Below are 16,317 nucleotides of genomic sequence, written 5' to 3' on the forward strand. Positions count from 1 at the left end.
AAATATACATACATTATAATTTCATTAAAAAATTTATAGCTTTCAGACATTCTTCAAAGAAAACATTTTATGTTCTTATTCTTTCTCAAATCTAAATAAATTAAATGCAAAATTTCACATATAAATAATTTGTACATTTATTTATATAATTAATTTTGAATTATTATATACATACAATTTGGTTATAAGTTGTGTTATATAATACATTTATCGAAAATTAAAAAATTTAATAAAATCAAAATTGACAAATTGACAAATTTTTAATCAAATTTTTCTTCGTTCATAAATTCAAGGACTTAAGCTGTTTGTGAAGTGATACTTACATATATAAGCGTTTAAAGAAACAAGCAATATGCAAGTTTTCGACAATACTATGGTGAGTTTTCCACATTATTTCCTTCTTATTAATTATTTATTGATTCCTAAAATGTTTATGTAAGGTCTAGTAAAGAAATCCCTTAGTTTGTGTAGCTTGTTCATATTAGTCCCAACTCAAGACTCTTCAACAGAATCACTGGAATTAGTTTTTCCTCGTGGAGGGGACAAGACATTCTAAGTAACATTTATGATGTATGATCTGTAGGTCCACCATTTCAATGCTCTCAATTAACTCTGCTTTTTTTTCTATTGTATACTACTCTATTGATCGGTATATTCGCGCGTATTCATCGCCTTGAATGTGTCAGAAGGCAGCATTTTATTTCAGCCAAATCACTGCATATTATTCGGAAAGCACAAATAGCTCATATTGCTGAAAGCGTGTGCACAGCGTTTATTCTTTAGGCATGTAATTTCATATCTAGCTGTCGACGGACACCATCTTTGCTATTAAAAATCGCCGGCTAGAACACTTACAGCCATCATTCGCGATTAAGCGTTACAGATCTTATTTGCTCTATCTGACTTGTACTTTCAGATTCTTCAGCTTTAAATTACGCTGAAAATGTTTTATGCTGATCGATTTTTTCCACTTTTCTCGTTCTTATGAGTGCTCAACTAGTTCTAAATTCACGGAAGAGTGGAAGAGAACCATTGCAGCAGTCTATTTAGGCACTCATTGTATGTCTTTCTTCGGTTGTCTAACTGTTTGACACTGCTGCAGCTATGAGGTCACTTGCATATGCCGATATTAGTTTGACTGCTGATTTCTCCTTTAGGCATTCAATCTTACCTTTCGAATCCCGGTCGGACAACATTATGTTAAAACTCCTACAGTCATCGAAATATAAACCTTGCTGAGAGCAAAGACTCTTTAGACGACTTAAGGTTTATCCTGGACCAGAAAGACCCAGTGACTACATAGCTGCGGATAATTTACCAGCACTTGCTCAGCTGGTCTGAGCCCCAATAATACAGAAGTGAACCATAAGAAGCCAACGGCGCATCTAGTCATTGCCTTATAAGGGTTGCACTCCAGACTAAGCAGTACAATTATTGTTACTTTTATAGCAGCGACCTCCGCCTGGAAGGCGCTGCGGTGATCAGGAAGCCTAAAACAGGAGCTTATTGAAAGTTCTCAACAGTGCACCATTTCAATAAATTCCCGCAGCGAGTTCTCCCTTCCTATGTATACCTCGAAAGTATTTGAGCAGAGAAACGACAGCCAGATCTTGGTTCAGTTGTTCGAGTAATGCAGATTATAGTGGAAAGAAAGTAAGGGTGTGAAGATTCAAGTCAACTCAGAATTGCAGTCATCTAAGCACCCAGATTCTATGAGTCTGAAGGCAAGTCATTGATAAAAACGAACAAAGCTGGCCACCAAAGTATCCTTATTTAACTCGTCCTAATTTCTTATTATCGAGCAAGAACGGAATGTACACCAGTAAAACTCGGAATATTAACGAATTGGCGAAAACTGATTGCCGTCATCACTACTATATCACGGTACTATACAAACTCCAGCCATTAACAAAAATTCGAACTTATCAACAGCTCTTGTCACTTTAAAATTCTTAAAAAAATTCTTATAAATGTTTCCATGTTTATTCCATTATGTCTCCACCGATGCATAATGTTTATACATTCTGAGTCGCTGTCTATTTTTCGCCTTGGCATATGATCCAAAAAAAGCATATTCCATTAAAGCTAAATTAAATTTGGCTAGCGCTGCAGTTTTGTTAACCCAATTTAATTGGGAACAAGCAAGCCACAAACGCCGGAAGGCAGATGAAGGCAAGAATTTTCAACGATTAGTATTTGGAACATCAAAAGCAAATTTAAGGAAAAGGGGGTTATAATAATATAATTTTAATGAAATAAATTCTAGTCGAAATGAAAGCAAAATATTTTAAATGGACATATTTTAGTAGCGACTAAGAAGGTATTACTAATTTTACGCCACTTTTCGTTACCAAGTCGATTAAAAATATATGTATACATATATATATATATATTTTTTTTTTTTGCCGCAATGACTGAAGTTCGCCAACGCAGTGCTTAAGCTTTAAATTAATAATTAAATTTAATGTTTGCCCATATTTATGAGCGTAATTATTATCAGTCATATACTCATAATTTACTCGCATGGGTGTTCCGTTGTGTCCGTAAATGTGCGGTCCATAAACCGGCCGGCCGGCATTAAGCACTTTCGCATAGGTTTTGTTTGGTCTCTGCTAGACGCCATACTACAGTTAATTGTGCGAAAGTGAAAAACTATATATTGCAACAAAAAACAAAATGAAAGAGAAATAGAATGACTTGCAAGCGCATGCACTTAATGGCCGACAGCCAAGTGGGTCATTTATGTTCCGAGGTGGCAAATGATTGCAAGTGCACAGCTTTCATGAAGTGCATACCTACATAGCTTACATATATTACAATAAATATATATGTATAAATATATACATATATAGATAAACACCTAAGTAAGTATATACACAGCTGTCAGATAATTTACTTCGCTTCTGCCGCCATCAAATGGGCATTTCCGCTGCGTTGCCATTAAAATCAAGTGTTTATTTACGTTATGTGATTCACTTGCGCTACCTCCATAGGAAATTATAAACATATACAATCGTCAAAATCATAGAAATCGCATTAATTTCTAAATGCGTGCGAAATGCCATAAAGATCAGCATAAATCTAAACTCTAGCAGGCGATTTGTTGTATTGATTGCGCGCCACGCACGACTACCGTCCATCAAAATCGTCGATGTGTAATCATTTGAGGTGATTTAAAATGTACTTAAGTGCAAATATTATTTGACTATAAAAATAGTTAAATTTATCGTTGCCAATAAGAATACCCTCCACAAATGAAAAAATTTCTATACAATAACTGATTTTTATCGTTCACTTTGTATGGCAGCTATAAGCTAGAGTTGTCCGATCTGAATAATTTCTATACAGTTTTTACCATTTCTGTTGATAATAATGCATTTCAAATTTTGTCAAGATACCTCGTCAAATGAACAAATTTTCCATACAAGAACCAGATCTTCATCGCTTAATTTGTATGGCAGCTATACGATAGAGCGCTCCGATCTGAACGATTTCTTCGTATATTATAGCATTATTTTTTGTATTAATTCTTGCGAAATACTGTGAAGATATCTTGGTAAATAAAAAAAAATTCCATACAAGAACTAAATTTTGGTCGTTCAATTTGTATGACAATTATGTGCTATGATAGTCCGATATTAGCGGTTCCGACAAATACCTGTAAGCAGCTTCTTTGATAGAAAAATACGACAGAAAATTGGAGATTCCAAGTGTAGCTAGGTCCTTCTTCACCTGATCTTTCCAACAGAGTTGAGGTCTTCCTGATCCTCTACACTCTGGTAGGCTGTTCATTTTCTGGCCCTAAAGCTACACTGCTAAGATGCAATCAGTTTATTGATGGTGGGCTTTAATCTTTCAAACAATACGCTCGATAGAAACTTATGCGATGTTGAGGAGGCTTATCCCAAGGTAGTTGACAGGTGTGCTTTCATTCGACCAATGTCTACAACGAAGCTGATGCATGCTCAGTATCAGTTCTTTGCCGCTGTATTTAAATAGTTCGGCCGGTAATCCATCGGCCTCGCCGCTTTGTTGTTTGGATATTATAAACCTTTAATTTTTCTCAGCCTCAATGTCGTGCGAGTTAGAACGTGTCGGAGTTTAGCTGCCCTCTTGCGGATTATTATGGAACAGCTGGACTTCACAAGAACTTTGCAAGCGCTGGGAAACTATCGGTACATATAAATTCGGAAGTTACTTCTGGTCTTAAGTAACAAACATAAAAGATAACCGGTACCGATAGCAAGGTTATGCTCACCCTACTTATAAGAGTTTTAACTGGATAATGGGTGAAATCTAAAAATCTTACCGACTGTTAGTTGCAGAAGCTGCTTGGAGGAAAACGGCGATAAAACATTTCAATACTTTCTTCTTGATTGTCTCACGTTTGCGAGATCACGTCCAAAACAGCTTGAACCTCACACCTTTCGATAACCAGCTGAGTTGGCGGTACTTTGTGGAAACTTTAAATCTAATTACTGAAGCTATTTGTCTAGATTCAAACCTCGGGTTATAATTAGTTTCTGGTGTGATACTCTTTTGTGCCATTATTCAAACTAAACCACTTCAATTGTCACAATTTTCCTTTCTATTCTTTAAGCAAGATGTTTGTCCGTCTAATCAACGATCAGTGTTAGTCACTAAGCGATATTTTCCAAATAAAATATCATAACTTTTGTCAACTGTCTACTGCGTCTTTTCAAAGTTTACCTCGATTCAAAATTTTATTAAATTTACTCGCTTAACACTATTTAGAAACTGAACAATCTAAGTCGATGTTGAGAAGAAGTTCTTGCGGCACTCTGTTTGGTATTGTCAAATGCAATAGATGAAGCACGACACACAATCCGGAGTAGTTAGGTTCCACTAACCGTTCAGTTACTCACATACGTATCTCATATCAAAGCTCAGCTATTGGCGCAAACCGAGGAATCATCTTACTGTCTGATTAAGTAGAGCACATAAATAATATAGTAAGTTTTCCAAAAACAAGTTATTGTCGCGTCCTATGTTGCGATTTTTAAATAAAGCATGGCAGATCGACTTGTTAGTTGACATATCTGAAAGTTCGCACTTATTTTTGTTTTAGCACTCTTGTACAATGAACATGTCCAATATCTCCAAATATCTATACCCATTGAATTTATTTAAGATTTTGGATATCAGTTTTTGTGCATACAAAATTCACCTCTTGAACAAGTTATAGCCAAACGACCATCGGGTGCCTTCCGCATACAGTGAATGGGCCCAAAACAAGTTAGCCACTGACCCTGATTTCCATAAGAAATTTTCGGTTGGCAATGAAGCTTACTTTTGGTTGAATGTGTACGAGCTGATAAAGCCATTGTGGAGAGCCTATCAAAGCCTCAAAAAGTCAGTGTAGATGAACTGTGGTTCCAATAAGTGCGCGCAACATGTCATACAATCAATGAAACAATAAATTTATTGAACGAAACTTTTGGTGAGCGTTTTATAAGTTTGACACAAGGCCTCCAAGATTGTGCGATTTAACACCGCTGGACTTTTTTGGGATGGTTTGTGTGTGGTCACTTGTCTACGCAGATAAGCTGGATGGAAGCGGTGCTGCTTAAGGTTTCCTAGGGTAAAAAACATACTTTTCAAACAAATCTTTTCACACATAAAAATTTAAATATTTTATTAGAATTTTTTATTATTAAAAAATATATACTATTAAAAAAGAAATTCTGAAATTTTTGGAAAAAAATATTTTAAGCTCGGCCATTGCAACGCCACTTCCGGTGACCCCACGGATGCTGCCGCGTTGATAGGTTACAAAATCTTGAAAATCTTGTAAAATTAAAAAATACGTGTTTTAGTTAAAGTTTTAACTTAGAACAAAGGAAAAAACTGAAAATTGGATTTTTGGCATACAATTTTACAAAAAAATTAAAATTTTTGTGAAAATTTCGAATTTTTTTTTTTTTCAAATAGTTGTAATCGAAAAAAATCTTTCGTTCAAGTCTTTAAGGATTGCATCTCAAAGACCTGTTTAAAATTTCATGAAAATCATTTGAGTAGTTTTCGCGAAGTTTTGCCAAAAAAAGAAAAAAAACACAGTATAGAGAAAACCGCGCACTTAGCCTAGCTAGCCTCGAGCGCACAAGTTCTCAAGGACTCTATAGAATTTAATAAGAGAATGTAAAGAATCGAGTTTTTGAAACCCGTAAGCCGTAAGGTTGCATGGGCCGAAATGAGTGACCAAAAATTGCATATCTCGGCTGGAATTTATATAAGTGATCACTTCCTCGAAATCATTTTTAAAACATAATAACTAAATTTTACCTTCATAATAAAGCAAAATTCTTCTTAAAAATCACATGTCTAATAAAAACACCCTTTCGCAAACTTTCACATCAATATACAATAGTATGCATAAAAATAATTTTAAAATAAAATTTCTTTTTAAACAAATTGAACTAATTTTAACTAAACTGCTTCATTTTTATAATTTTTTTTTTATTATAAAAAAAAACTGCTTTTCCCAAGCATAATGAAGCCAGTGAAAAATAAAGAAATACTCAATTTTTTTTATTTTTATTTGTGACTTTCTTTAAAAATTAGTATCGGACAGCTGACCGCACTGAAATTTCCATCATCTCTCTAATCTCTCACTTGTTGGCATGCAAACAATTTTTTATTTTTATTTATTTATATTCACTTAGTTTTTCTCGTAACTTCTATCATTTTTCATAATTTTTTGTATTTTTAATTCATTCATTTCATTTTCATAATATTTTCTTGGCAATTGATGAATAACAGTGTATCTTCTAGAATGTTTGAAATGTTCGAAAATGCTGTACGATCTGCTGTGCGCAACGGTAAATTAAATGCAAATGTTGATACAACCAAAAATATCAAAACATTTGGAATTATTTTAGAAACACATAAAGCAATCGCATAATTACAAACAAAATATTATTAGAGACAGTGTTGTGTGTGCATGTAAATGTGTTTGTGGAAAATTAATGGTGCGTCGAAAAAACAGAACACAAATGAGAAGTGAAATACAAAAAAGACAAGAGCAATAGCTATTGAGCAAGTCGAGCTAATGAATAAATGTAAATTTAGAAACATTTAGAAAAATACCGGGATTACTTGGCCGGCGAAATTCATGAATTCAAAGATTTTGGAAATATTTCAAAATTATGTTAAATTTGTTTGAAGGCAGCATACGTTAGCTACATATGTATGTATATATGGATTGGTATAATACATTCAGCATTTGTATTTATTTATTGCAACAACTGCAAAGGCCATCGATCAGTCGCACTTGGGTGCCGCATTTGCCGCTGCCAGCGCACTTGACTAATGTGAAAGTTCACACTATGTATATACATACTATATATAAAGATTTTGTATATTTATGTGTCGCTGGGCCTGCAATGTGTGCCACAAATGTATCTTCCCACACAGTGGGTATATGTAACCAATAATTTGTTTATTTGCACTCAGTTCAATTGATCGCTGCCTGCGAGACAAATTTATTCAAAATCCCGGAAAAGGTTACGATTGCTTAACATTTCTATGTATATATATAAAACGCATATCGTCACCTGAAATGCGAAACAACTCATCGTAATAACATAAAATTTCAGGCCGCCACTCTCAGATATAACCAATATATAACCAATATATAACCAATACATAACCACTATATAACCACTATATAACCAATACATAGCCACTATATAACCACTAAATAACCAATACATAACCACTGTATAACCATTTTATAACCGATACACAAATTTTGTTTCAATACGAGTTGTTTCTATTATAATGGTTTTTCTTCGCCTGTAAACTTATGAAAAATGATGTTATGTTATTTTGCATTTTAAGTGACAGTATATGCGTATGATATTATACATATATACATATATATTCGAACTAGCCCAAGTAGAAATAGTGTAGCAAATATAAATAAATTTACATTAGTCATATCGAAATATATAAGTCTATATATAAACAGATATAAATATTTCAATACTCTACATGGCATGCCACATAGACGGATTCTATGCTGCAAACGCATCTATCGCTAAAAATAAATGCGTCCTAAGGGATAAAGAAAGCATAGAAATAGAATAGTAGCAGACTTGTACTTAAGAAATGTAGAAATGTAGCGATTACTACAACGGAATGAAAAACACAAGTTGAAATATTACAATATTTCGAAGAACTCTCTTAAATCATTTAATTCATATACTTGTAATATGAACTATGAGGTATTACGCGCCTATACTCGGCTATAACCGCGTAAGTCAATTAAAAAGAAGTATTACTTATTAATATAGCTCTATTCAAACCATAAATGGCGCCAGTCCACAGCTCCACCTACACCATATGGTGCTTACTGTTGGGTAGTCGAAAAAGTATTTTCGTATTTTATCAATTGTAGTTGCAGTCGTATATCTCCAGTCCTACCAATCAGATTGTGTCATACCTTATAGTGTTGGAATAGTGAGATTTTAAGTCTCATTTAACAAAAATATTAAATTTGGGGAAGTTGAAAAAAATTTAGATCTATTCAAAAATGTGTGAAAATATTGAAGAAATTCGCTACATTCTGAAATTTTTGCTTGAAAAAGGTAAGAATGCTACGCAAGCCACCAATGAAATTTGCGAAGTTTACGGAGACGCTGCTGTATCAGTTCGTGTAACACAACAATGGTTGGCTCACTTCCGTACTGGAAATTTCGATGTGAAAGATAATACTTGCTCTGGTCGACCTATCGTTGAAAAAATCGTTGAAATAATAGAAAAGATTGAATACGACTGTCATATAAGCAGCCATGACATCGCTAAGAAACTTAACATTCATCATCAAACGGATTTGAACCATTTAAAAAGGGTGGCCACCAAAAGAAGCTCGACGTCTGGGTACCACATGAATTGTCTGTGAAAAAAAAACCGAATTAACATCTGCGATTCTTTGATGAAACGAAATGAAATCGAACCATTTCTGAAACGAATGGTAACAGGAGACGAAAAGTGGATCAAATACGACAATATTGTGCGAAAAAGATCATGGTCCAAGCGTGGTGAAACTCAGCAAGTGGTCGCAAAGCCAGGATTCATGCCTCGGTTATGCTGAGTGTTTGGTGGAATTGGAAAGGAATAATCGACTATGAGCTGCTCCAGCCTGGTCGTTGATTGATTCTACATGTTACTGTCAACAACTGATGAGATTGAAGCAGGCAACCGACAAAAACGGCCAGAATTGATCAGAACAGAGAAGGCTTCGTCCGTCAATGGAGTAAAGTTAGCTTCAAGAAAAGCCCGTGAAAATTACTTGTCGCAGTTTTTCGCCCTGAAACACGTTTTACACTAATGGAATAATGTCTCTAGCGGTTAACTGGCAAAAAGTGGTCAACTAAAGTGGTACATATTTGGTTCATTAAAGTTCATGATACATATAAAAAAAAACCTAGTTGAATTTGATTAGAAAAACGAAAAGACTTTTTCGACTACACAATATTATGTCCGTTACGAAATGTTATAGGTAACCGTCAAGAGTGGTCCACTCAGACCAAAATAGCAGTCGTAGAACAGTATTTATTCCACGGATAATATGCAAGGCGACGTTTGTCGTTCTCGTTGATGGTTTCAGATAGAAATGAGCAACCAAAATCAAAGCTTCAATGTTTAATTACAATATTTCTAACGCTTATTAACACTCTCATTCTTCGATGGCAACTAATACACGAATACCAACTACGTTCATAACCCCTCTTAATGATCTTTGGACTAAATGCTTTTTAAAAAGCTTGATAGATGGTTTTAACTATCTATACTCCATATCAATACTCAGACATTGAGGTTTTGCGAAATAGTAAAATCATATATTTCCAGATCTGGCAAATTTGATCAACGCAAATTTGCATGCGTGCTTTTCTTCCCAAGAAGCTGTTTATTTGTCGGAATCACCGATATCGGCACTCTATAGCATACAGCTGCCATAGAAACTGAGACTCCAAATCAAGATCGTGTATGGAAATCTTTTATATTTTACGAGATATCTTCACAAACTTTGGTACTAGTTTTTGTTTAAGCCAAGACTACAACCTCCACTTTTTTTTCGATCGAACGACTATAGCATATAGCTGCCATACAAACTAAATGATCAAAAGTGTGTTAAAGATGCTTTTATACCCATTTAAGTTTAAAGGAATGCAACCATAAGGGGTAATGTAGCTTTATCACAGCTAACATATTTTCTTGTTTTCTTTTCGCTTCGTCAATCTTATACAATTTCCTTCCACTTGCTTAGTGTTTCTCTGATTTGCTTATTTGGAAAAACTATCGGCATTTGACGCTGCCACTAATCAAAGAAAACACAAAAACACGCACATACTTACAGCCGTTTAGCTTGAAACCCATAAAAACTCAAGTCATTAGCAGGCGGGGCAATATGTCAGAACGATTTCAGCTTTAATCGACCAAACGAGTGCAAATGATGGACAGACGAAAAACAAATTTAATTGAATGAGAAAAAACTAAACTAAATGCACGTGTAATTAAAACTTTAAAATATGAACTAACATATGTTCATACACATGCATACATAACAATCAAAAACATACATATACATAGCATATACAACCATATGAGCACGTGTATGTATGCATTTTAAATGGCTGGTATTAAATTTGTTCCAGCACCCACACACAAACATTTATACGGGGAAATGAGGGAAATTACCGAGAACAAAAAAGTGTTTTCCATAAACATTTTCACTTTAGTAAACAAAACTTTTTTGCTAGTATAACAAATTTAATAATCATTTGCGCTTGATCGCTATCGTGGGTATGCAATTTATTTGGCTCGCTTTTATTGCGTAACTAACAAAAAAAAAACAAAAACAACCTATCCTGTTGGTCAAATTAAATAAACTGCTTCGATAGCTAGCCATGAAGTTATTGTTTTGCTAATTTTTTGTATTTTCTAGCAATTGGACCGTTAAAGTAATGTGTTAATTTGACTTTGGCATTGACGAGTTTTTTATGGCTCATCATTGTCGAGTGGCATATACAGTTATAGACGTGGCATTTCGTGAGTATTTTTTTTTTTTTTTTTTTTTTTTTTTTTTTTTTTTTTTTTTTTTTTTTTTTTTTTTTTTTTTTTTTTGTGAAGTTGCAGTTATATTTGTGGTTAAAGCATGTTACATTATAACCATTAACTAAACGTTAAGTGAGGTAAAATGTGCCTTAAGAAAGTCTTTATTTTGAGTTTGATTATTTAGCTTATTATATATATGTATTTTATCTTGATCCGATCATATCCGTTTAAGCGCAGTATATAGTGTTGCTGTGGACAATAATCTCTACAAAATTTCATGACAATGTCTTGCTAAATAAATTAGTTCTCCATACAAGGTATTGATTTGGATCGGTAAGTTTGTATGGCAGCTATATGCTATAGTGAACAAATCTGAATAATTTCTTCGAAGATTATACCGTTTCTTTAGTAAACAAACTGTACAGAATTTTGTAAAGATAGCTTGACAAATAAAAAAGTTTGCCTGACAAGTCCTGGATTTTGAACGAGGATTTTGTATGGCAGCTATATGCTATAGTAATCCGATCTAAACAATTTCTTCAGCAATTGTAGCGATGCTTAAGGTAATAATCTCTGTCAAATTTCGTGAAGATTTCTCAACAAAAAAAAAGTTTTCCATACAATAACTTGATTTTGTGTGATCAGTTTGTATGACAGCTACAGCTGTGTTCACGAAAATAATAGTGCGACAGCACATAACACTCCAATATTATTGCTGACACGTTCTTTATTGCAAATTGAACATTTCTACAATACTTTCGTGGAACAGAATATTGTTAACAAAAAAACACCAAAATACCATTATTTTTACTTTGCGTTGCTTTCTTTATGGTATATTTCAATATTTGCACCAAAAGTCTCTTGTTCATTAAAATAGTAGTGTTCGACGGGAATAGTTGAAAAAATTAAAAAAAAAAATTTAATTTCTTTTTTTTAATTTAACTGACATCAGTAAGTGTATTAAAATAATGTAGAAATTGTGTCATATAAATTTATTGAAATCGCTCTTTATTTCTTGTTTAGTACGTTGGAAAAACCTTGCTCAATGAAAAAGCGAGAGCTAATAGTTAAGTTAAGAGATCAAGGCAAGACATATAAAGAAATCGAAGAAATGATTGGTTGCACTGCTCCGGTGATATTTTATTCTATTCATCATACTATTAAGCCGAAATTCGTGGTGGTAAGTGCAAGACTACACTTCTAGAGCACCGACGAATTGTGCGATAGAGCAAAGCGAAGCCTTCGGAGTCGTCAAAAATAATTAAAAATGAATTGAATCTACTGGTCAATGCTGTCATAGTTAGCCAAAAGCTAATAGGAGCCAATTTACATGGAAGGAATCCGAGAAAAGTACCCCTTTTGACGAAGAAGCACGTCAATGCAACAGTAAAAAGTTGCGAAAGGCCATATGTATTGGCCCGCTCAAAAGTGGCACAATATTTTATTTACGGACGAGATCAAACCTTTATTGCTTGGTGGTATAGGCTCCAGGCAGTGTGTTCGTTGTCCCCCAAACACAGAATACCACCAAAGGTATACTACAAAGACAGTTAAGTATAGTGGGTTAAAGACTATGTTGGGGGCTCTTTGATCAGTGCCATTATGGAACAAGCAGTGTACGTTAATACATAGAAAGATGTAATGCTACCGTATGTTAGTTGGAAAATGTCGTTAAAATGAACATTTCAGCAGGATAATGTCCTAAACATAAGGGCAAACTAGCTAATCATTGGTTCAAATCTGAAAACATTACGTGACATCATGGCCAGCACAATCTCCGGACCTAAACCCGATAGAAAACTTATGTGGCGGTGTCAAGAAAAGCGTAACAACAGCAAAGCCATCGAAAAACACAGATCTTTGGCAAGTGTTTGAGGAGGCAAGGACTCAAATCTCTGTAAAGCGCTGTAGGGACCTTATGGATTCCATGCCACGTCGATGCCTAGCTATTATAAACAACAACGGATTTACAACAAAATATTAGACCTTAGAGAACATATTAAATATGAAATATTTACTTTTACTTTCATATTCTTTGTTTTGTCGTCTTTTTTAATAGCCACTACTATTTTCTTGAACAGCAAAATTTTTCAATTTTATATTAATTTAATAACGGTATGTAAACTAAAAAATTTTGTTGGTAGATAAAACTTTAAATATATCATACATTAATTAAAAATTAGGTTTTTAATAATTTTTTGATCGAATATTGTACTTATCATGTGATTTGACTGTTAAATAGTTAGTAGCCACCGGCACTATTATTTTCGTGAACACAGCTGTATATGCTACAGTAATCCGAGCTGACTAATTTCATCGGACATTATACCGTTGCTTTAGTAAATAAACTGTACCCAATTTTATAAAGATAATTTGTCAAACAAAAAAGTTTGCCATACAAGGTCCGGATTTTGAACGATGAGTTTGATCGATAAGTTTATATGGCGGCTATATCTGATAATGATCCGATCGAAACAATTCATTCAGAGACTACGCCGTTCCCTTGTTAAGTAAACTGTGTCAAATTTCGTGAGCAAAATTGGAGAATCGAACGGTACATTTTCAAACCAGCTATCTACCAAATATCAGTATTTCAATGCGTTGGTCCGTCTTTTTCGAAAAATATCAATCAATGCTGCACTATATGCTACTTTAAGCTTTTCGAATTTAAATTCCATTCGATATCGTTATTCTAATATAGATTTATATAATGTTTAAAACTTAAGTGATTCAGAATTGTTGAAAATTTGTTCGATTTTTTTCGCCATTAACTAATTACTTTAATCACAGACAATAAAAATTACCAGAGTGTTAAAAAATAATATAAATAAATATAATTTGGTTTCATGGTTAATGTATATTTCGGCATATTTGACTAAATACCCACAAAAAATCCAATAAAACTACATATATAGCTGTGTAAACATTAAGGTTTTTAATGGCAGCCATTTGGGTAGTGTCGCCTGATTTTATCGTTTTACACAGCATAAATATGCGCTAAATAGAACACAATGGTAAATTTGTAAATATATTTTGGCATATATTTCTGCAAATATTTTTATATCTGTTAGTATAAATGCATATAGTTGCGGTTTAGACTCGCTGGCGATGGATTTATTTTTAATTGCGCCAAAAACTGTCGGAAATTATTTTAGTCCGTCGTGTAATAAAATTTGCATGCACCAAAAAAATAAATTTTTTTTTTTTTCAAATATATACACAATATAGTTTTTTTTTTACTACACGTTAAATGTATTTAGAAAATATTAGTCAAAATTTAATTGCTGGAAATTAATTCAAAGGGCTTAACATTTATAGGGTTTTCATATAAAGAATTTAATAACTTAGGTAAGTTGATTGGATGTCTGACGACCGTTAGAAGGCTCCCTGTGAAATCACCGGCCCATTGAAAAACTCACTGACTCTATTATATCCGCTGAACCACCCTGTGCTCTACTTGAATTTAATACTGTATTTTAATTACACATTGGATCAGCTTTTCCGAGCTCTCAATTTACGGCTTCTGAGTTTGTGCACACTTCGGAAAGATTATGAAAGATATCAAGAAAATAAAGCAAAAATTTTACCATTACATTTAATGACTCTAAACCTTAGGATATGTAAGGTAAAAACACATAAAGAAAATTTTAACCAGTTACCAGATTTGTACACCAAAAACCGTATATTTGCTGGGCAACAGATATCCTATTTCATGTGTATTGGCATCAATAGATCCTACGCCGTTGGTGAAGCTAAAGTCAACAGAATTTTATATTTTTTATCAACCACGTGCCCGCAAAGACTTTAGACTTTACATATTCGCACCGGAAAAAGTTCACCGGATGGTTTTGGTGGCCAAACGACCGGTACAAAACGTGAAATTGTCTGCTCATCAAAGTATTATCTCAATAAACCCATTGGTTGATGCGATGTGTGGGAATTGGCACCGTCTTGTTGAAACCAAAATTCGCCGAGATCATGAGCTTCAGTTTGAGGCATCAATATGTCTATATCATGGCGCTATTGGCGTATACTTTCTCACCGGCATCATTTTTGAAGAAATATGTACCGATGATTCCACCAACCCACAAATCACACAAACCGTTGTTTTTCTGAATGAAATAGCAACTCTTCAATCTCTGATCGGTGTACAAAATTTAGCTAGAAAACGTCGGATCTTCTTGCAACTCAAGAGCCCATAGAGCGAAGCGATTTCGCTTGGAAAGGTGGAGCGACTTCAGTTTTTACACAAGCTGTATTTTGTGTGTTTCAATTAAAGAACTGGAGGTAAAATGGTTCAATACGTCAGTCCGAGTTGCTGCGTGTACACTCTACAACGGTTGCTTTATTTTCTGCACTGCATCTTAAACGTGGTGTATTCGGTCGAATATTATCCAATAAGGAATGCTGGAACTCAAGATGTGTGATGTCGAAAATACACTCAAATAGACATTGGAGAGACGTCTAGGAGATACTTCATGGAACTTCATGAAGTATTAGACATCAGAATTAGATATCAGATCTCTATTAAACTATGTAACACGCGTTGACGTTCTTTCTGCATTACGTAAACTTCAGCTCGTATTGATAATGAACCTACAGCTGGCTGTACAAAGGACCTGTAGTCTTTGTAAGAAGCCAATGTAACCTAACCTAACTTAGTCGCTAGTTATCTTATCAATTAACTCTTTTTGTGTGATTACAATTTTTTTCTTCAATTTACACCTTAATATATACATATATTGTAATCAAATTTTCTCTTTTTTCCTACATGTTTAGCGCCGTGCATCACGACGCGCCTCTCTGCGCCGCGGCTCCATTTCAGTGCTGCCACAAAAGTCTGCCGAAATTCCATGGGACATTCTGGAGCGTCTATTGTTGCCATTCCTGTTCTGTCATGCTGCCGCATTGATTATCTCAACATTGTTGCACGCATTGGATATTTCACATGTCTCCACGTTTGCGGTATTCGTTTGGTTTGCACTCTCCACTGTCGGAGCGGTCCTCTTCTATCATTTCGTTAAGGTGAGTGAAAATTGAGTAAAACGATTAGCAGCAAACTGAGCTTAAAAGAGGGCATATATGAGAATTAGGTAAATAGAAAATATGAGAAAAATGGCAAAAATATAAGGAAAAAACAATAAATAAAAAAAAAATGTAAAAGCAATATTATAAAAAATACAAAACAAAATTAAAAAAAAAAAAGTGGAAAATAAAAATTTTAATAACAAAAAAAAA

The 16,317-nt window shown here is 34.1% G+C and overlaps 1 protein-coding gene across 1 annotated transcript in view; it reads left to right on the top strand.

The window, feature by feature from the left end:
- The window catches only part of LOC108978777 (D-beta-hydroxybutyrate dehydrogenase, mitochondrial), an 82,116-nt gene that overhangs the window by 1,431 nt on the left and 64,368 nt on the right, over nucleotides 1-16,317 (top strand). The window contains exons 2-3 of the mRNA XM_018949224.1: nucleotides 294-376; nucleotides 15,859-16,104. Coding sequence (XP_018804769.1) covers nucleotides 353-376; nucleotides 15,859-16,104 — 270 coding nt within the window. The 5' untranslated portion in view covers nucleotides 294-352. The remainder of the gene's footprint in view (nucleotides 1-293; nucleotides 377-15,858; nucleotides 16,105-16,317) is intronic.

The sequence above is a fragment of the Bactrocera latifrons genome, unplaced genomic scaffold, assembly GCF_001853355.1.
Source record: "Bactrocera latifrons isolate USDA-ARS-PBARC rearing strain unplaced genomic scaffold, ASM185335v1 scaffold_127, whole genome shotgun sequence".
In the NCBI taxonomy this organism is placed as follows: domain Eukaryota; kingdom Metazoa; phylum Arthropoda; class Insecta; order Diptera; family Tephritidae; genus Bactrocera; species Bactrocera latifrons.